Source organism: Hyla sarda, chromosome 2 (genome assembly GCF_029499605.1).
Source record: "Hyla sarda isolate aHylSar1 chromosome 2, aHylSar1.hap1, whole genome shotgun sequence".
Lineage (NCBI taxonomy): Eukaryota > Metazoa > Chordata > Amphibia > Anura > Hylidae > Hyla > Hyla sarda.
In genome coordinates this window covers 22,170,203-22,193,228 of record NC_079190.1, presented here as the reverse complement: position 1 = coordinate 22,193,228, position 23,026 = coordinate 22,170,203, and the positions used below count along the sequence as shown (strand labels likewise).

Below are 23,026 nucleotides of genomic sequence, written 5' to 3'. Positions count from 1 at the left end.
GGAGCCCCTTCTAATGTGCATCGGATCTCATCACGAGAGGATTGAACTGTTGGTCCTCCCCAATTGCACTTCTGAAATCCTTCTTGGACTTCCCTGGCTTCAACTCCATTCCCCAATCCTGGATTGGTCCACTGGGGAGATCAAGAGTTGGGGGCCCTCTTGTTCCAAGGACTGCTTAAAACCGGTTCCCAGTAAACCTTGCCGTGTCCCTGTGCTTCCTCATGTAACCGGTCTCCCTAAGGCCTATATGGACTTTGCGGACGTTTTTTGCAAAAAACAAGCTGAGACTCTACCTCCTCACAGGCCTTATGATTGTCCCATTGACCTCCTCCCGGGCACTACTCCACCCCGGGGCAGAATCTATCCTCTGTCCGTCCCAGAGACTCTTGCCATGTCTGAATACGTCCAAGAAAATTTAAAAAAGGGCTTTATCCGTAAATCCTCCTCTCCTGCCGGAGCCGGATTTTTCTTTGTGTCCAAAAAAGATGGCTCTCTACGTCCTTGCATTGACTACCGCGGTCTTAATAAAATCACGGTTAAGAACCGCTACCCCCTACCCCTCATCTCTGAACTCTTTGATCGTCTCCAAGGTGCCCATATTTTTACCAAACTGGACTTAAGAGGTGCTTATAATCTCATCCGCATCAGAGAGGGGGATGAATGGAAAACGGCATTTAACACCAGAGATGGACACTTTGAGTATCTGGTCATGCCCTTTGGTCTATGCAACGCCCCTGCCGTCTTCCAAGACTTTGTTAATGAAATTTTTCGTGATCTACTATACTCCTGTGTTGTTGTATATCTGGACGATATCCTGATTTTTTCTGCCAATCTAGAAGAACACCGCCAGCATGTCCGTATGGTTCTTCAGAGACTTCGTGATAATCAACTCTATGCCAAAATAGAGAAATGTCTGTTTGAATGCCAATCTCTTCCTTTTCTAGGATACTTGGTCTCTGGCCAGGGACTACAAATGGACCCAGATAAACTCTCTGCCGTCTTAGATTGGCCACGCCCCTCCGGACTCCGTGCCATCCAACGTTTTTTGGGGTTCGCCAATTATTACAGGCAATTTATTCCACATTTTTCTACCATTGTGGCTCCTATTGTGGCTTTAACAAAAAAAAATGCCGATCCCAAGTCCTGGCCTCCTCAAGCGGAAGACGCCTTTAAACGACTCAAGTCTGCCTTTTCTTCGGCTCCCGTGCTCTCCAGACCTGACCCATCTAAACCCTTCCTATTGGAGGTTGATGCCTCCTCAGTGGGAGCTGGAGCTGTCCTTCTACAAAAAAACTCTTCCGGGCATGCTGTTACTTGTGGTTTTTTTTTCCAGGACCTTCTCTCCGGCGGAGAGGAACTACTCCATCGGGGATCGAGAGCTTCTAGCCATTAAATTAGCACTTGAGGAATGGAGGCATCTGCTGGAGGGATCAAGATTTCCAGTTATTATTTACACCGATCACAAGAACCTCTCCTACCTCCAGTCTGCCCAACGGCTGAATCCTCGTCAGGCCAGGTGGTCTCTGTTCTTTGCCCGATTTAATTTTGAAATTCACTTTCGGCCTGCTGATAAAAACATTAGGGCCGATGCTCTCTCTCGTTCCTCAGATGCCTCTGAAATTGAACTCTCTCCTCAACACATCATTCCTCCTGACTGCCTGATTTCCACTTCTCCAGCCTCCATCAGGCAAACTCCTCCAGGAAAGACCTTTGTTTCTCCACGCCAACGCCTTGGGATCCTCAAATGGGGTCACTCCTCCCATCTCGCAGGTCATGCGGGCATCAAGAAATCTGTGCAACTCATCTCTCGCTTCTATTGGTGGCCGACTCTAGAGACTGATGTGGTGGACTTTGTGCGAGCCTGCACTATCTGTGCCCGGGATAAGACTCCTCGCCAGAAGCCCGCTGGTTTTCTTCATCCTCTACCTGTCCCCGAACAACCTTGGTCTCTGATTGGTATGGATTTTATTACTGACTTACCCCCATCCCATGGCAACACTGTTATTTGGGTGGTCGTTGATCGATTCTCCAAAATGGCACATTTCATCCCTCTTCCTGGCCTTCCTTCAGCGCCTCAGTTGGCTAAACAATTTTTTGTACACATTTTTCGTCTTCACGGGTTGCCTACACAGATCGTCTCGGATAGAGGCGTCCAATTTGTGTCTAAATTCTGGAGGGCTCTCTGTAAACAACTCAAGATTAAATTAAATTTTTCTTCTGCATACCATCCTCAATCCAATGGACAGGTAGAGAGAATTAACCAGATCTTGGGTGACTATTTACGACATTTTGTTTCCTCCCGCCAGGATGACTGGGCAGATCTTCTACCTTGGGCCGAATTCTCGTATAATTTCAGAATCTCTGAATCTTCCTCCAAATCTCCGTTTTTCGTGGTGTACGGCCGTCACCCTCTTCCCCCCCTCCCTACCCCCTTGCCCTCTGGTCTGCCCGCTGTGGATGAAATTTCTCGTGATCTTTCCACCATATGGAAAGAGACCCAAAATTCTCTCTTACAGGCTTCTTCTCGCATGAAGAGATTCGCAGATAAGAAAAGAAGAGCTCCTCCCATTTTTTCCCCTGGAGACAAGGTATGGCTCTCCGCTAAATATGTCCGTTTCCGTGTCCCGAGCTATAAGTTGGGACCACGCTATCTTGGTCCTTTTAAAGTTTTGTGTCAAATTAATCCTGTCTCTTACAAACTTCTTCTTCCTCCTTCTCTTCGTATCCCTAATGCCTTTCACGTCTCTCTTCTTAAACCTCTCATCCTCAACCGTTTTTCTCCCAAATCTGTTCCTCCCACTCCTGTTTCCGGCTCCTCGGACATCTTCTCTGTCAAAGAGATTTTGGCCTCTAAAAAGGTCAGGGGAAGAACTTTTTTTTTAGTGGATTGGGAGGGTTGTGGTCCAGAAGAGAGGTCCTGGGAACCTGAGGACAATATCCTGGACAAAAGTCTGATCCTCAGGTTCTCAGGCCCAAAGAAGAGGGGGAGACCCAAGGGGGGGGGTACTGTTACGCCGAGCGCTCCGGGTCCCCGCTCCTCCCCGGAGCGCTCGCTACACTTCCCTCACTGCAGCGCCCCGGTCGGTTCCACGGACCCGGGGCGCTGCGTTACCACCTCCGGCCGGGATGCGATTCGCGATGCGGGTAGCGCCCGCTCGCGATGCGCACCCCGGCTCCCGTACCTTACTCGCTCCCCGTCAGTTCTGTCCCGGCGCGCGCGGCCCCGCTCCCTAGGGCGCGCGCGCGCCGGGTCTTTGCGATTTAAAGGGCCACTGCACCGCTGATTGGTGCAGTGGTTCCAATTAGTGTTTACACCTGTGCACTTCCCTATATCACCTCACTTCCCCTTCACTCCCTCGCCGGATCTTGTTGCCCTAGTGCCAGAGAAAGCGTTCCTTGTGTGTTCCTTGCCTGTGATTCCAGACCTTCTGCCGTTGCCCCTGACTACGATCCTTGCTGCCTGCCCCGACCTTCTGCTACGTCCGACCTTGCTTCTGTCTACTCCCTTGTACCGCGCCTATCTTCAGCAGCCAGAGAGGTTGAGCCGTTGCTAGGGGATACGACCTGGTCACTACCGCCGCAGCAAGACCATCCCGCTTTGCGGCGGGCTCTGGTGAAAACCAGTAGTGACTTAGAACCGATCCTCTAGCACGGTCCACGCCAATCCCTCTCTGGCACAGAGGATCCACTACCTGCCAGCCGGCATCGTGACAACTACGTATGGAAAAGTATCTACTGATTCCAGTACTGGTGCCAGTCAGAATATACCGTATTTTTTGCCTAAAGTCTATGTGCGTGTTATACGCCGATACACCCCCAGGAAAGGCAGGGGGAGAGAGGCCGTCGCTGCCCGCTTCTCTCCCCCTGCCTTTCCTGGGGTCTAGAGCCCTGCTGCCGGCCCTTCTCTCCCCCTAGCTATCGGCGCCGCTGCCCGTTCTGTCCCCCTGTCGTTGCTATGCACGGCGCGGCGCACTGACGTCATGCGCCGCGCCGTGCAGCGAATAGCAACGACGCAGGGGACGCACGACGGAGGCCTGCAGCAGCGCGGACCCGACCCAGGTAATTATGCCACCGGGGATGGGGGGAGGCAACGGGGCAGCGGCGCCAGCAATGGGTGCCGCTGCCCCTTCTCTCCCCCTGGCTATCGGCGCCGGCAATGGGGCGCCGGCACCGATAGTCAGGGGGACAGAACGGGCAGCGGCGCCGATAGCTAGGGGGAGAGAAGGGCCGGCAGCAGGGCTCTAGACCCCAGGAAACGCCTCTCTCCCCCTGCCTTTCCTGGGGGTATATCGGGGTATACACGCGTACACACGCACCCTCATTTTACCATGGATATTTGGGTAAAAAACTTTTTTTACCCAAATATCCTTGGTAAAATGAGGGTGCGTGTTATAGGCCAGTGCGTGGTATACCCCGATAAATATGGTAACTTCTGTGGAATATATGTATTTAACAAAAAATCACATAATTATTTAATTCATGAAAATTAATATACATATATAAATAAATAAAAAACAAATACATTTATATATATATATATATATATATATATATATATATATTAAAATACTCTTTATTTCCTAACCCTTGTTTGAAACTGTAAATTTGTTTTTACATAACATTATAGAGCTTGCCATCTTTACAGAAAGCATCTGGACATAAGAAAACTAAGTGACATTTCTACTCATTGGCTTCTATGGGAGAGTGCAGTGATAGTGAGCATGCTCCGTGACATGGGTGACATGGAGGAGGAGCTGAGATGTCTCAATCATCTATTGTCAGTAGTTGATCCTGTGTTATCTTCCCCTAGCTTCATAATAGCGGTGTTACCTATCATTATAAGGCTGCCCTCGATAATAAAGAGATCAATGTTAATTTTACTGCATTACCTGAAACCATGATGTACTGGGGTGTAACTATGTCTGGCGCAGTAGTTGCAACATAGGTCTAGAGGTCACTCACATCAGTGGTCCCCAACCCAGTCCTCAAGCACCACCAACATTTCATGTTTTTTCAAAAACTTTATTAGAATAGAACTGGAATAAATTAAAATCCAAGACTGTTGGTGGGCCTTGAGGACTGGGTTGAAGATTTATGACTTACAGATGCTCCTGTACAGCATTTATACTCCTTTGAGAGGATAGAAGTCTTATAAATGGAACATAATGCAACTGACCATGGGAGCCGATACCAAAATAGACTTTAACACTATTCACACACATGTGGCCGTGTCTGGTACTGTAGCGTCACCCTCTCAAGTGCCACTTCATTCTGCTTGTCAGTGGACACCTAGTGGGTGGGTCATCCCACTGGTCACCCAATGGTATATCAAGAATTTAACTTTTTTGGAAAACCTAATTAAAATATATTCCTAACACAGAATTCAAACTTAGGACGAGTTCACATCTGCATTGAGCTCCATTATGAAGAGCTCTGTTCGCTGAGTCCCTCAAAATCACAGGACTTTAGCAGAGCAACATTTTTTTATCCGCTAAACTCCTCCAAAACAACTGACACCTGATGGAAACCCAACAGACCCAATTCAAAGTCAATGGGACCAGTCAGGAACCAGTGGTATCGGTTGGGCTACAACTCGTTCAAGGTCCAATCGGCGTAAAAATAAAAAAAAAGCTGAATGGACATCAAACGGGACAGAGAACAACGCTGATGTGAACTTAGCCTAACCTGAGGATGCAGCAATTGTTGCTGAACCTGAAGAGCTGAACTTTGCAGTCCTGTGCTGAATTTCATCTTTTCTACAGGGAGCAGAAAGAAATAATCACATGCCTTTTCTATTATTTTTATTCATTACTGTAATTTAAAGAATAGTTCCAGTCAGATCTGAAACTGTAATGATAACTTGATATTTTTTAGTAGTACAGATGACATTGTGAATTAAACATTTCAAAAGTGACATCACAGAGAAAAACAGTAATTTATTTTGGAGTTTTCTAAGGGGTATTCCTATCTCCAAACGTCATCTCCCATCTACAGAATCGGGGATAACAATATGATTGGTGGGGGTCCAACAACTGGGGTGATTTTCTTCCATTCTTAGGATTGGTGGGGGGTTCAGTTGTTATTCCCTATAGCAATGGTCCCCAACACAATCCTCAAAGGCCCACCAATATTCCATATTTTTTTCCAGTTACTTTATGCCAATAGAACAGGGAAAAATTTTACAGTACTGGACTGTTGATGGGGACTGGGTTAGGGACCTCTGCCTTATACCGTGAATACTGGATAGTTTTTAAAGTTTGGAATAACCTTTGATTGGTGGGGGTCCCAGATGTTATTCCCTATAGCAGTGGTCCCCAACCCAGTACTCATCGATCTCACTACTGAGACTGGAACTGTTCTTAAAAAAATATATATAGGAAATAAAAAATGTAAATGAAAAATATTATGAATCCCAATTGTCTAGCAGAAAACGGTCTACTGATCATGAAATGTTTTAAAAAATTTTGCACAAGTCGCTCGCAAGTTTTCTAAGTATAACCAGATGTCACAAATCTGCATGTATTCCAAAATAAATATACTGGTAAATAAATAAATTCGAATATCAGAAATCTTTTTGTTCTGATGTGTTGGGCTAATAATTGCCAATGTAGATTGTACTGAGAAGTCTCCAAAATATTCCAGAAGATTTTGTGGGCCAAAGAAAATTATATCAAACTTGAATGCACAAGGCAAAAAGCCGAAAGATAAGAAAAAAAAAATTTTTTTTTGCTTCACTGGAAAAACTGAGGAAAGTCAACAAAGTAACATACAAGTGCATTGTGGGTGATAACATGTCTGCAGGACATCCCAATTCTTCATCGCAAACAATGCAACAAACATGGTTTTATGTAGATAGGGGATAGAATCCAAGTTTTGGAAGGCATGGTTACATCAAGCCCTGTCCGCTGAAGAGTCTCCTTGTGGGTCTTTGATTTAAAATCTACTACCAAAAAAAATAAAACATGTATCACAGGAATAGGACAATGAAAAGCAAAAAATTTACATATCATTATGCAAAAACAGTGATGTTTACAGGATTGTAGGTAAATATACTTTGCAGTAAAAGGGTTGTCTTTTTGAAAACATCGATGCTGTATCTTTAGGATATGCCATCAATATCAGATTGGTAAAGGCAGGACCACTGTAGCCCCTGCCGGGAGCTAAAAAAAAGAGCAACAGATCTAGGAAAGTTCTGTGTCAGTCTGTTTCTGCTTTTCCGTAGGTTGCCTGGTTTAACCGTTATAGGCAATAGCCAAACACATGGCCACTGGGAAATGTCAAGCCAAACCAACAAAAGATAAAGTATGAGACCTTACTAGCTCTGCGGCTACCATGCTGTACTAAGAGGACTGCAGTTAGAACCCAAAAAGTCAGACAACGATGGCATATTCTAGTGATATATTATCAATGTCTGTACTAAGAAAAACCTGTAAAATCAGAATATAGTCTAAAAATAAAAAAATGTCATCAAACTGCTGCTATTGAGCCCCTGAGAGTCCCCTCCATAGTGCAGAGCTAAGAGGCATGACACTCTTACCTGGACTTCCTTTCCCTGCTTTTCTGGCCAATCACAGGACAGCACCTATTCTGTTCTGCTATGATATCGTGCAGAAGAAAGTTCACTGAACTGAAAAGGCTGCCCTGTACTGGGCCATGATTTACGGTGCATTTCTATAGAAGGCATATGGGAAGGGTTATTAATGCACTCATATCTATCAATCCATCTATCTCTCTATCTATTTATCTCATATATATCTTCTATCTATCTCATATATGTCTATCTATCTTACATCTATCTATCTATCCATCCATCTATCTCATATCTATCTATCTGTCTGAGTAGATTAATACTATAATTATATGACTAATACAGAGGATTGAGGTGTTAAAAATTTAGACCCCCTCCGATTTCTAGATATAAGAGATACGCACTGCAACTCTTTTCACGCAGCTATATCTAGAGATCAAAGGGGGTCTCAGCACCAGGACCCCGAACAATAAAACATTTTGACAAATCTGAGTGACAAGGTAAAAGTTTTTATACATTACAGTAATGTTTTAACTTCATGTAAGACATAGTGGCCTTGTACCATATTATCAAAGTTAGTTGCTGCTTGATGTGGTTGCTTCACTTAAAGATAGTAGAGGAAACCATTTTGTAGACAACTAAAATTCTTAAGAATAAGCCAAATTGATAGGAACCAATGGTGAATAAAAAAAATAATAAAAAAAATCAGAGATAGCAGTCAGTACGTCCCTCATTTTAAAAGTCTGCCCAGAAATGGCATCCACTATATGTAGGTCCAGCATATATATGTCCCAACCATTAAAGGGGTTCTCAACTTAAAATGGAAGAGATTTGGTGCTCATCAGTGTGCTGCTTGGTGGGGGTCCCAGTGGTTGTGAACAAGAATATAAGGGTTGTGCCAGCCCAATAATTTGGCTGGTAATGCAATTCAGTCCTGATAATTACTTGAGGACTGGGGGATTGGACCCCCACTGTTGGCCTAAAAAGAGGCCATCAATATCCTAAAGAACCCCTTTAACTCCTACTAAGTATTTTTAAAAGATTTGTAAGAACCTGACTGAGTGACAAGGTGATTTTAGTGTTCTCACTGCTGTTATTGAGCCCCATGAGAGTCGTCATTATGGTGCAGAGCTTGGAGCAGGACACTCACACCTGGATTTTCTTTCCCTTCCTTCTCTGGCCAATCACAGGACAGCACCTACTCTGTTCTGCTATGCCATGATATAGTGCAGAAGAACATTCACTGGACTGAACAGTCTGCACTGTGCTGGGGAATGATTTACAGTACATTTCTATTGATGCACTGGTTTTGCATGGTGCTATACAAGCTAAAAGGAATGAAACAGCAGCAGGATTACAGCAAAAAAGGGGGTTACATTACATAGGCAGCCCTGGTCTAAGCAGTGAACCGCAAGAGGAAGCACTGTGTGCATAGGAAGAACACAAATATTTACACAGGAAATAGCTGCCAAGAACTTTATAGATGGTAAGTCATGGGAGGGCAGCCTTGAGTCTGGTACAGTGTGAACCCTCTGGAGGAGGCAGACAGACTCAGATTACATACACATAGTCCAGGCTCTTTCCTGCACATTCCCATATGAATAGAAAATAACACTTGAAAAATGTGAATCCAAAGTATACACATTCTATTAATAGATACAGCATGAAACAGAAGGATTCCACCCAGAGGGGGTTAGCGAATACACAGGGTGTCACTCAGGTGTCATTAATAAAACATGATTACGGTATATGGGCATTATATGCATTCAAATAACAGCAAGTGCAGACAGTATGCATGAAACAACAATTGCCCAAGCCAAAACAGCTAACATCATACAATCCTAAATCATTACCAAAGGGTATCAGAACAAAGGGACACCCCCCCCCCCACACACACACACAGCGGCGTTTCGACAGGAATGCCTTTGCCAAAACGCTGCGTTGGGGTGGTGTCGCTCCAGGTGTCCGTTTGTTCTGATACCCTTTGGTAATGATTTAGGATTGTATGATGTTAGCTGTTTTGGCTTGGGCAATTGTTGTTTCATGCATGCTGTCTGCACTTGCTGTTATTTGAATGCATATAATGCCCATATACCGTAATCATGTTGTATTAATGACACCTGAGTGACACCCTGTGTATTCTCTAAACCCCTCTGGGTGTAATCCTTCTGTTTTATGCTGTATCTATTAATAGAATGTGTATACATTTGGATTAACATTTTTTAAGTGACACCGTTTTTTTCTATTCATATGGGAATGTGCAGGAAAGAGACCGGACTATGTGTATGTAATCTGAATCTGTCTGCCTCCTCCAGAGGGATCACACTGTACCAGACTCAAGGCTGCCAACCCATGACTTACCATCTATAAAGTTCTTGGCAGCTATTCCCTGTGTAAATATTTGTGTTCTTCCTATGCACACAGTGCTTCCTCTTGCGGTTCACTGCTTAGACCAGGGCTGCCTATGTAATGTAACCCCCTTCTTTGCTGTAATCCTGCTGCTGTTTCATTCCTTTTAGCTTGTATAGCACCATGCAAACCCAGTGCATCAATAGAAATGTACTGTAAATCATTCCCCAGCACAGTGCAGCCTGTCCAGTCCAGTGAATGTTCTTCTGCACTATATCATGGCATGGCAGAACAGAGTAGGTGCTGTCCTGTGATTTGCCAGAGAAGGAAGGGAAAGAAAATACAGGTGTGAGTGTCCTGCCCCAGGCTCTGCACCATAATGGCGACTCTCATGGGGCTCAATAACAGCAGTGAGAACACTAAAATCACCTTGTCACTCAGTCAGGTTCTTACAAATCTTTTTAAAATACTTAGTAGGAGTTAAAGGGGTTCTTTAGGATATTGATGGCCTCTTTTTAGGCCACCAGTGCGGGCCATAAACATAATTTTATAATTGAAATAAATTCTGCAATTTTATTTATATCTGAACACATTTTAGAATTTTTCATATTCAAATTCATATTCAAATCCTCTAGTTCACGATTCAATACCTTCAAGTTTCATCACCTCAAACAGCCGCACTTTGTCATGTAAATGTTTTCCCTCCGACATAATTAAAATGTTTTCCTCTCACTGTCTCTACTGATTGAACCGGAAGCGTCATATGATTAATATTCTAGCAAACTATTTTCGCTGCTTCACAAAATACATTGAAAGTTTTACTGATGACACATTAAGATATAAAATTAATTTGCAATTACTCCGGGGCCTGAAGAAACCGCACATTATCTTTTTACTAAAGACTTTAGCTAAATATTTTGACAAAGTTTGTAATTAAATCTGCATAATACAACATGTAAGCTCCTCTGGCCTATGACAATAAGATAAAATAAATCAGCTTCATGCCAAAACATCCCTATAAGCATCTGCAGCAAGCAGTTATATGAATCTCCTAACAGAAATTTTGGTTTCTGCAACTACTTGGTTTTGGGATGTGAAACCCCACTGATGCTGCTTGTCAATTATATTTACACACTATGGGGTGGGGGGCACATTTTGAATTTAGAGGATGTACTGTTGTGTACTCAATAGGATTTAACTGGTCAAACAGGTTGTTGCAACCAATCACTGGCCTACGTGGTCACATGCACCTGCCCCTGCATATGAACAATGAGGCCAGTGATTGGCTGTGGCATCCTGTTATGCTAACACCCTACTACGCTAATCCCTAACATATCCCTTGTTGGATTACATACACAGAGTCAAGGCTCTCTCCTTCACATAGCAAAAGCTAAGGCCTACCACTGTGTTCCAGAATTCCCCTAACAACAGGCAGAGGATAGCAGTTTGCAGGAAAGCAAGACACCTAGAGGGCAAGATGTTTGAGTTTATTTTCCTGGGGTAAGGAGTCATTTTTGGTAGATTAATAATTTACCAAAATTTAGGAATTTCTGCTGTGTGAGCCAGGGGCATGTAATAGAGCCTCAGTGTGCAGAGCCCTGCTTGTCCTAAGTGCACAGAGCCCTGCTTGTCCACCCACACTTCCTGTATTTGGACTCCTCATAGAGACACACAAAAAATAGCTGTAGGGATAAAAATATACACATTTTTTAACCAATGTATATTACAAATATACATACCGTATTTATCGGCGTATAACACGCACTTTTTAGGCTAAATTTTTAGCCTAAAGTCTATGTGCGTGTTATACGCCGATACCGCCCCAGGAAAGGCAGGGGGAGAGAGGCCGTCGCTGCCCGCTTCTCTCCCCTGCCCTCCCTGGGGTCTAGAGCCCTGCTGCCGGCCCTTCTCACCCCCTGGCTATCGGCGCCGCTGCCTGTTCTGTCCCCCTGACTATCGGTACCGGCGCCGATAGCCAGGGGGAGAGAAGGGGCAGCGGCACCCATTGCCGGCGCCGCTGCCCCATTGCCTCCCCCCATCCCCGGTGGCATAATTACCTGGGTCGGGTCCGCGCTGCTGCAGGCCTCCGGCGTGCGTCCCCTTCACCGCTGCTATGCACGGCGCATGACGTCAGTGCGCCGCGCCGTGCATAGCAACGACGCAGGGGACACACGCCAGAGGCCTGCAGCATCGCGGACCCGACCCAGGTAATTATGCCACCGGGGATGGGGGGAGGCAACGGGGCAGCGGCGCCGGCAATGGGTGCCGCTGCCCCTTCTCTCCCCCTGGCTATCGGCGCCGGCAATGGGGCGCCGGTACCGATAGTCAGGGGGACAGAACGGGCAGCGGCGCCGATAGCCAGGGGGAGAGAAGGGCCGGCAGCACGGCTCTAGACCCCAGGAAAGGCAGGGGGAGAGAAGCGGGCAGCGACGGCCTCTCTCCCCCTGCCTTTCCTGGGGATGTATCGGGGTATACACGCGCACACACGCACCCTCATTTTACCATGGATATTTGGGTAAGAAACTTTTTTTACCCAAATATCCTTGGTAAAATGAGGGTGCGTATTATAGGCCGGTGCGTGGTATACCCCGATAAATACGGTATAATGGTATTATCTACAATATATAAAAAAGTTTTTTTTGACGACAGGTACACTTTAAAATCTGCGTTTTAAAGCCGGTTAGATTAGGGACTACACACATTTTCTGTGCAACATCTACCCCAACAGAAAATAACAAACATTCCTGTTCATGCACATGTTACCCACTCTGTCTAACTAGGTCTATATACCAGGCCCAGATTGACAATCCTCCAGGTCAAGCAGATTCCTGTTGGACAGCCCTCAGTTAGTCGGATGCTGAGTCTCCTGGCCTTTGGTTGTTTTCCACAAATAGAAAACCAATTTAGTACACATAGATATATGGTGGTCACTCAGACTTTTTTCCCTTTGATACAGCATGTAGGGATGCAACCGCCTTAAAAGAGGTGTTCAGGGTGAGAAAAACATGGCCTCATTTACATTTCCTAAAAACAGCCACACAACTGTTCACAGGTTGTATGTGGTATTGCAGTTCAGCAATAGGGCAGAGCTAAGATTCCAGACACAACCTGAGGACATTTAGCTGCAGAAGCGGAACCTGCTCAGGAATTTGAACTTTCCCTTACAGTAATTTTTCCGAATTAGAAAAACATGGCTGCTATCTTGTAAACACAGTGCTACACCTGGTTGAGTGTGGTACTACAGATCAGCCCCATTCACTTCAGTGGAGCTGGGTTCAAGTAGCAGACACAACCCAAGAGACAGGTGTGGTGCTATCTCTGGAAGAATGCATTTACGCTCTTAAATGGGCACTGTCAGATACAAAAACTCTTTATATGTTGTACATCTTGGCAAAATACTTCATAAGAAAATTTTACTTCCTTTTCATAGAAATCACTGCTTATAAAATCATGGCTTTGATCAAGCTGAAGCACAGGCATGGACAAAGTCCAGTAAGTGAGGGTGGGCTAGTACTCCTCTGTGCTCTCTCCTGTCTGATAGTACTCCTCCGTGCTCTCTCCTGTCTGATAGTCCTCCTCTGTGCTCTCTCCTGTCTGATAGTACTCCTCTGTGCTCTCTCCTGTCTGATAGGACTCCTCTGTGCTCTCTCCTGTCTGATAGGACTCCTCTGTGCTCTCTCCTGTCTGATAGTACTCCTCTGTGCTCTCTCCTGTCTGATAGCACTCCTCTGTGCTCTCTCCTGTCTGATAGTACTCCTCTGTGCCCTCTCCAGTCTGATAGCACTACTCTGTGCTCTCTCCTGTCTGATAGCACTCCACTGTGCTCTCTCCTGTCTGATAGGACACCTCTGTGCTCTCTCCTGTCTCATAGTACTCCCCTGTGCTCTCTCCTGTCTGATAGGACTCCTCTGTGCTCTCTTCTGTCTGAAAGTACTCCTCTGTGCTCTCTCCTGTCTGATAGTACTCCTCTGTGCTCTCTCCTGTCTGATAGTACTCCTCTGTGCCCTCTCCTGTCTGATAGCACTACTCTGTGCTCTCTCCTGTCTGATAGCACTCCACTGTGCTCTCTCCTGTCTGATAGGACACCTCTGTGCTCTCTCCTGTCTCATAGTACTCCCCTGTGCTCTCTCCTGTCTGATAGGACTCCTCTGTGCTCTCTCCTGTCTGATAGTACTCCTCTGTGCTCTCTCCTGTCTGATAGCACTCCTGTGTGCTCTCTCCTGTCTGAAAGCACTCCTCTGTGCTCTCTCCTGTCTGATAGTACTACTCAGGGCTCTCTCCTGTCCTATCAGACAGGAGAGAGCACAGAGGAGTACTATCAGATGGGAGAGAGCACACAGGAGTACTATCAGACAGGAGAGAGCACAGAGGAGTACTATCAGACGGGAGAGAGCACAGAGGAGTGCTATCAGAAAGGAGAGAGCACAGAGGAGTGCTATCAGACAGGAGAGCACAGAGGAGTACTATCAGACAGGAGAGACAGGAGAGAGCACAGAGGAGAACTATCAGTCAGGAGAGAGCACAGGGGAGTACTATCAGACAGGAGAGAGCACAGAGGAGGACTATCAGTCAGGAGAGAGCACAGAGGAGTGCTATGAGACAGGAGAGAGCCCAGAGGAGTACTAGCCCACCCTCACTTACTGGACTGTGTCCATGCCTGTGCTTCAGCTTGGACAAAGCCATGATGTTGTAAGCCATGATTTCTATAAAAAGGAAATAACATTTTCTCATGAAGTATATCAGAAAAGTTCATATTTTGCCAAAATGTACAACATTAAAAAAGTTTTTGAATGTGACAGTGCCCATTTAACATTCTGGACAACCCTGTTCAATATAGTGCTTTAAAGTTGATGAAGGTACCCGAGATTGAAAGCTACACTTTACACATCTCAAGGCGATAAATGGTACCAATAATGAGAAGACCCTTATTTTTTTTCTTGAGAAAGTTGCATCTACATGAATTTCCAAAAGGCAAAGGTGTTACCAGTACAATGCAGTCATGTATGCATTATGTGCCCATGGGAATACTCCGCCCATATCAGTGGAGGTGACACCCAAATGCCATAAGCCACGGTAAATTGACCCATACGCTGTCTTAGAAGTAAAGGAGAAACTCAGGGTAATGTTCCTATATTTATTTCAGTAAGTTACAGCATATCCCAGTCAGTAAGTAAAGCACAGAGAATTGTAAAGCTTGGAGCACGTTCAGCAATTCCTCAAGTATAAGTCCATAGCAAAAACCATCACAATGTCACTGTCAATTTAAGGAGGCGTCCTGACACAAAGTTACTGCTGCTATAAGGCTGCTCGTATTAGAAATAATAGATATGAAAGGCGTTTTCTGACCTGGTGTAGTCATCCTCCACAAGCATGTGCTTAGGGATTGGAGAGTATCTTCCCGGTGAGATTGGTGGCAATGAGCTCTTGTATTCCAAGGTGCCATTGTTTGCAGTGTTGAGGATGTGGCTCTCCAGAGGTGGTGAATAGGCTGGAGATTGAAAAAGAAAAAGGTTCTTAAATGACCTCATCTTGGGGCATGGACCAATGGCTTGGGTGTGGCTAATTGGGGGCTAATGTGCCCCGATCTGTGGCAGGAATGATGGAAGGGAACCACGCTCTGCCTCGGCCAAGGTATTTAGATACAGGGCTAGGTTAGTGAGCTGAATTCTAACCCTAATCCTTATCGACCACTCATAACAAATCGATGAACAGGTTTTTTTTGTGGTCAACCTCTGTGGAAATAGTTACCAAGTATAATGGCTCATGGTAGATATATGTAGACCAATGCACTTTCCATGTATTATTTCATATTGTCTATGGGTTCATCCATGGAGCAGAAAAAATACTACCTCCAAATAAAATTCTTTAAAAAAAAAAAAAAAAAGAAGAAGAAGGTATGACCTCTTCTCCTGCTTGGTGCTTCACTTCCACCCCAAAATTGTGCTGCTATTGGACACGCTCACACTTGATCATAATAACTGGCTACCCCCCTCTGGTTTCAGAAACTTCCGAGAAAAGCTGAGGGCAGAAGTGGAGTGCCAGGGAGCAGAAGTGGCAATACCTTTTTTGCTCCTTCAACAACCAATTGAGAATCTGTCATCACTTTCAAGCTGCCTGAACCACGAGCCATTGAGGTGGTCCTCGGTGGCTTCCCCCATCCCACCAACCTTGATTAATAGAGCTCTCCCTCTAAGTAAAAAGGGAGAGCTCTATCAACCAAAACCGGTGGGGCAGGCAGAAGCCTTCAGGGACCACCTTGAAGACTCTCGTTTCAGGTAGCATGAGAGTAATGACAGAGTCCCTTTAATACTTTTATTTTAAACCCTCAACAGGCTGCAATTCACATAACAACCACTGAGTAGTCACATATGGACATATATAGCAAAAACTTCTGACAGAGAAGTGTAAAATCATGTTTCTTTTACAATTTGGTCATGCCATGTGCACCTTATCTTGGTATATGTTGAGCCAAGAGGAAAGGTATGGAAGGACAAATCTATAGTAGGTATTCTTTTGTTAAAGGTGTTATCCAAGATAAGGTGACATGCTTACCAAGGATCTGTGCTTGTGTTAGTGGTAAATGGCTGTGTCCTGTGTCCCCCATAACGCTGCTGGCTTGTTTTTGGCTACTTCCTGTTTCTGTGGCCTTCCTCAGACTACAATCCCCAGAATCTTTTGTTTTAAGGTTGGAGGAGACTTATTTCCCTCCCACACATTGGCCGACCCACCTCTTGAAGCACAGCCACGCTCCCCTTTGATCACATGACTTGCCTGACATCACCTGACACACACGCTGTGGATCTGTGTGATGATTAATGCACATGCGGGCCAGCAACGTCATCAGGGGGCCGGCTTCACACACAACAGACGAAGCAGCCAAGCCCCCTTTCAGCAACTGACTTGTGATGTATTGTCTCAGGCCGCACAGCAAGCTGGGAAAGGTCCGAGACAACACTCATTTTGTAGCCTGCAGAACATAAACTTCCAAGGAAAAGATAGACAAAGAAATTCGATAGCAGCCACCAAACACAGGTAAGTGAAGTATATTAGTAACTATATAACCAACAATATGGGCTTCTACATGACCAATGTTAAGGCATTGTGTCAAAAATTAGAGAAAACCTACAGAATGACACTATAGCCAAGAATAATATAGAAAAATCTAATTTTATTGAATAACATACAAACATAAAAAATAATTAAAATGGAGCTGCAGACAGTCAGACTGCAAAATAGACTCACAGGAAAGTCTACTGTATAGGTTAGATGATAACATAGGATTCAATCAAAAAGTGTGGGTATTATATTGCACATTGGTCTCCATAAGGCTATATAAAATAATAAAATGTATATGGAAATTGGATCAGCTCACCATTCACTCCAGACATCCGTATATCCAGCACAACCTCTCCTCGTGGAAGCCCGGATACAGGCACTGAGGCCGAGACCCCAGGTGAATCAATCACTAGGAAAGAAAGCGAACTTCCGGCTCCCAATGAGGATAAAATCCAAAAATGTATTCCAAACGTATTAAAGGGGTACTCCAGTGGAAAACTTTTTTTTATTTTAAATGAACTGGTACCAGAAAGTTAAACAGATTTATAAATTACTTCTATTAAAAAAATCTTAATCCTTCCAGTACTTATTAGCTGCTGAAAACTACAGAGGAAATTATTTTCTTTTTGGAACACAGGCTCCAAAAAAGTTTTCCAAAAAAGTACCCCTTTTAAAATCCAAGTGTAACGTGCCAAAAAATGAAACCACACACAAACGAAACGTATTGCGTTTCGTTTGTTTGTGGTTTTATTTTCTGTCACGCTACACTTGGATTTTAATAGGTTTGGAATACAATTTTTTGATTTTATCCTCATTGGGAGCCGGAAGTTCGCTTTCTTTCCTAGTATATAAAATAACAGTATATATGAACCAACAATAAATGTGACTATAGTTCCCACTAAAATATTATTGCACACAGAAAATTCCTACAGTCCATACATAGGGTATCAAAGGGAGAAAGGGGAAGGTATCGTGAGTGGCAAAAGATGAATGGAGGTGAATGGTGGGGAGAAAGACAGGGCATACCCACAGAGGGAAAATTGTCTAGCCTGTGTACAGTGATCCCCCGACCTACAATGGCCCCGACATACGATAATTTCAACATGCAATGGCCTCTCAGAGGCCATCGCATGTTGAAGGCAGCATCAACATACGATGCTTTTGTATGTTGGGGCCATCGCATAAACGGCTATCCGGCAGCGCGGACTGCTTCATCTGCCACCGGATAGCCGTTTCATGTGCCCTGTGTGCTCCGGTGAGTGTCACTCACCTGTCCCCGCCGCTCCGAACCATCCTCTTCATGCTCTGCTGCATGGCCATCGCTCTCCTTCGTCGTCATCACGTCGCCGCGCACGCTGTCCCGTCATCCAATAGGAGCGGCGTGCACAGCGACGTGATGACGGCGATGGAGAGCGATGATCAAGGGCAGCGGTGATGGTCCGGAGCAGCGAGGACACATGAGTATAACATTCTATATTACTATTGCACGGATCCCTCAACATACGATGGATTCAAGTAATGATGGTTCATTTGGAACGAATTATCATCATATGTTGAGGGACCACTCAGTGGAGAGCGACGGCCATGCAGCGGAGCCTGAAGAGGACGGTCCGGTGGCAGATGAAGCAGTCCGCGCTGCCGGATAGCCGTTTATGTGATGGCCCCAACATACAAAAGCATCGTATGTTGATGCTGCCTTCAACAAGCGATGGCCTCTGAGAGGCCATCGTATGTTGAAATTATCGTAGGTCGGGGCCAACATAGGTCGGGGGGTCACTGTACACAGGCTGGGCTATTTTCCCTCTGTGTGTATGCTCTGTCTTTCTCCCCACCATTCACCTCCATTCATCTCTTGCCACTCACGATACCTTCCCCTTTCTCCCTTGCTACCCTATGTATGGACTGTAGGAATTTTATAATAATATTTTAATGGGCACTATAGTCCCATTTATTGTTGGTTCATGTATGCTATTATTTTATATAGCCTTATGGAGACCAATGTGCAATATAATACCCACACTTTTTGATTGAATCCTATGTTATTATCTAACCTATACGGTAGACTTTCCTGAGAGTCTATTTTGCAGTCTGACTGTCTACAGCTCCATTTTAATTATTTTTTATGTTTGTATGTTATTCAATAAAATTTTAGCTATAGTGTCATTCTGTAGGTTTTATATTAGTAACTAGATGAACTTTGCTGCCCCCTGTCTCACATTCAAAGAACCAAAAATCTTTGAATACCCCTTTAAGTTGTGCGCTCATCAGTTCTTCTTTACATGGTGGAAAACTATTTTTTTAAATGAACTGGTGCCAGAAAGTTAAACAGATTTGTAAATTACTTCTATTTAAAAATCTTAATCCTTTCAGTACTTATTAACTGCTGTATAATACAGAGGAAATCATTTTCTTTTTGAATTTCTTTTTTGTCTTGTCCACAGTGCTCTCTGCTGACACCTCTGTCTGTGTCAGGAACTGTCCAGAGCAGCATAGGTTTGTTATGGGGATTTTCTCCTGCTCTGGACAGTTCCTGATACGGACATCAGGTGTCAGCAGAGAGCACTGTGGACAAGACAAAAAAGAAATTCAAAAAGAAAATAATTTCCTCTGTAGCATACAGCTGCTAACTAGTACTGGAAGGGTAAAGATTTTTTTAATAGAAGTAATTTACAAATCTGTTTAACTTTCTAGCACCAGTTGATTTAAAAAAAAAAGTTTTCCATCGGAGTACCCCTTTAACAGAATCCAAACTAAAGATTTCTATGTTGGGAATTGCAAATAATAATATTAATAAAATAATAATAAAAATAATTTCTCTAGCGGGAATTATGAATACTATTATGAATGTCAAACCATATTAAACCAAACCATATAAAACTGCAAGAGTCAAGCGGCACAGTACTTACAGTGAGTGATATCGGGAGGGCCATATGGATCTGTCATATATATTGTTGTGGGTTTTCCCACTTTCAGGTAAACTACATCAGATGTGTTCTTCAAAATAGCTACAGCTTCCTCGTGGGTTACTTCTTCTAGACAGTAATTATTTACCTAAAAAAGAAAAATGTCACAGAAGGTCACCAAGATGGCGGGTCATGTATGATTTTGGGCCAGCAAAACATAAAAAACAGTTGTTGGTTTAGATAACACAGTTTTGAAAACCCTATTAGGGAATAGTGAGTTAAAGCATTACTGTCAAAAGTTTTAATTGGCCAGGGTCTCAATGCTGAGACCTCTACAACCGCTAGATGTAGAAAGAAGAAACAAGCAGCTGTGCCCTTCACTACCTGGCTTGCCACTTGATCCAAATCATTCCAGGACCAGTAGGTAAAGTACACAGCTGCTTGCTTTCCTAGGCTATATCTAGTAACTGGTGGGGGTCTCAGTACTGAGACCCTGACCGATTAAAATTTTTGTCATGTCTGTGTGACATGTCAAAATGTTGTTTTAAATGGCAGTAACACTTCAACAGAATGGGTGGCCCTTACTTAGAACCATTAGCTATTAGAGCAACTACAAAAAGAGTCTTACTTTGGACGACCAAGTATGTTCATGTATTGCACAAGTGTTTTCCAACCAACGTGTCTCCAAAACTACAACTCCAAGCATGACCTCACAGCCCTTGGCAAGCTGGGAGTTGTAGTTTTGTAACAACTGCAGACACACTGGATTACATCAACAACCCATTGATATAAATTAGAACTGTGTAATACTTCATTCCTCCTGCGGGGGTGCTGTAGAGAAATAGAACTCTTCTTGTCAGTTTCCCCATAGATCACAGCTGATCCATAAGGATGTTCTAGTAAAAAAAAAAAAAAAAAGGCAATTTTTCACAGCAGAGACTCTTTTATTCACCATGATGATCTCCAGCCTTTTGGGAAGACCAATGTGTAGACATATGTCACTGCACGTTCCTCATACCAGATAATGCACGGCTTTCTCAAAAGAAGCAGTACTAAAAAGTAAGCATCATAAGCAGTGAATAAATACCCATGAAAAGAGCTGATTGAGGTCCTGGGATGACCCCACCCCAATGCCATTTCGCTATTACACCTTCTGGAATCTTTTTTTTTTTGGATTGGTATCTGATGACAAACCAAGACTACTTTAACACCAGGCACCAGGGTGTTAAGAAACTAGCCTGCTGGACGTTGTAGTTCTCCAACAGTTGGAGAGCCACAGGCTGAAGCTTACTTGTTTTTTAAGCTTTCTAGTTTAGAAACTTAACCCAAAAATAAAGGGGCCGTTTGAGACTTCCGAATTAACAACTTTTCAGTTACACTAAGCTATTCTGAATACAATGCAGCTAGTGGATCCATTACAAGTCCTGATCTTGACTTCCACCATTGGGCACCTTGCATTAAAGGAGTAATACAGTGAAATATAACTGATCCCCTATCCAAAGGATAGGGGATAAGTTATAGATTGCGGGGAGTCCTACTGCTGAGACCCCCTGCGATCTGAAGTGGCCCTTCCAGCCCCCAGAGGAAGCAGCAGCCGACACGCCCCCTCCATGGGACACATGGAGGGAGCATGTAGGCCGCTGCTGCGTGTGGGGGTCGGCACGCCCCCTGTCAGCAGACTGCCTTACCATTAGTAACCTGTCTCCCACTTGTAGTCGTCCATCTTTTTGTGCTGCTCCTCCCTCAATAATTTTGGTTACGTAGATGCTGTTGTCTCCGGGAATGTGTTGGTTTCCGACTCCGCCAGCAATACTGAAACCCAAACCTGGAAAGAATGAAGAAGACAAGATGTCTGAAGAAACAAAGATTACAGCGGAAGTTTTTATAAATGCAACCCAATACCCATGTGCCCCATTAAGGCATATAGATGTCATAATAACGAAAGGTCTCCCATTCCGGGCCACCCATTAGGCGGCAGACTACGGAGCTGCAATGTAAGACTGGTGGACTGGAGAAATTTCATATACTCTACAACATTAGCTTTCTTTCAGAAGAAAGAAGACTGTATTTCTAGTGCCCCCTATAGGTGCCCCCTGTATGTCAACGTTTGACTTTTTAACTTGCCTTGCAGCATAACTATGGATGGTAGACAGCTGTTTTGGAGTACTTTCCAGTGGGTGCTAGATCCCCAGAGATATATTAGGGGCATCTCATCCAGTCAGCCAATACTTTTCAACAAAATGATGAAGGGCAAGTACCCAGAAAAAGCTGCTTCAGATGCGTCTCTGACTTGGCTAATAACCCTGGTAATGTGGTTTAGGCAACATGAAAGTTATGACAGGACTACAGAGTAGCTACACATAGGTGGCACTATAGAGCCAGGTTTGTTCTCCTGGATGATTGCTAATTTGCATACTTATTTCCCATAGAGCAATGCCTTTCAAGGGGTACTCCTCTGCTTAGCGTTTGGAACAAACTGTTCCGATTGCTGGAGCCGGCGCCGGAAGCTCGTGACGTCCCCCTCATGATGTCACGCCCCATCCCCTCAATGCAAATCTATGGGAGGGGGCGTTTTGAATGCTGGTTTCCCGCTGCGGGGTTGGCCACGCCCATCGTGACATCACGACCATGCCCCCTCAATGCAAGTCTATGGGAAGAGGCGTGACGAATGCTGGTTTCCCGATGTGGGGTCAGCCACGCCCATCGTGACATCACGGCCATGCCCCCTCAATGCAAGTCTATGGGAGGGGGCGTGACGAATGTTGGTTTCCCGATGTGGGGTCGACCACGCCCATCGTAACATCATCCGCCACGCCCCCTCCCATAAACTTGCATTGAGGGGGCGTGGTTGTGATGTCACGATGGGCATGGCCGACCCCCGCAGCGGGAAAACAACATTCGGAACATTTACTTCCGAACGCTGCCCAGTGGAGTAACCCTTTAAAAGCCTAGCCTGATACTTTACAAAAAGCTATCCCCGAAATGTGACAATAACATTTCTGCCATCACTTTTATGTGCACCAAACCTGTCTGATACATTACATTGCACACATCTAGAACTGTCACAGTATCTAGAACTCTTGCCCACCCACCCCCATCAATGAAAAATTCTGGGTGTGCCCCTTTTGTGCCACGTATAATTGCTAACCTTCTAAGGCTGCATTCACACCTGGTTTTTTACATACGGGTG

General features: G+C 44.6%; 1 protein-coding gene across 15 annotated transcripts in view; it reads right to left on the bottom strand.

Annotated features, from left to right (window-relative positions):
• DLG2 (discs large MAGUK scaffold protein 2) overlaps positions 1-23,026 on the bottom strand; it is a 1,357,480-nt gene that overhangs the window by 389,737 nt on the left and 944,717 nt on the right. For all 15 annotated transcript variants that reach the window (XM_056561360.1, XM_056561363.1, XM_056561361.1 and 12 more), the window contains 3 exons: positions 21,525-21,661; positions 19,840-19,984; positions 15,224-15,365 (listed from right to left, as the gene is read on the bottom strand). In XM_056561360.1, coding sequence (XP_056417335.1) covers positions 15,224-15,365; positions 19,840-19,984; positions 21,525-21,661 — 424 coding nt within the window. The remainder of the gene's footprint in view (positions 1-15,223; positions 15,366-19,839; positions 19,985-21,524; positions 21,662-23,026) is intronic.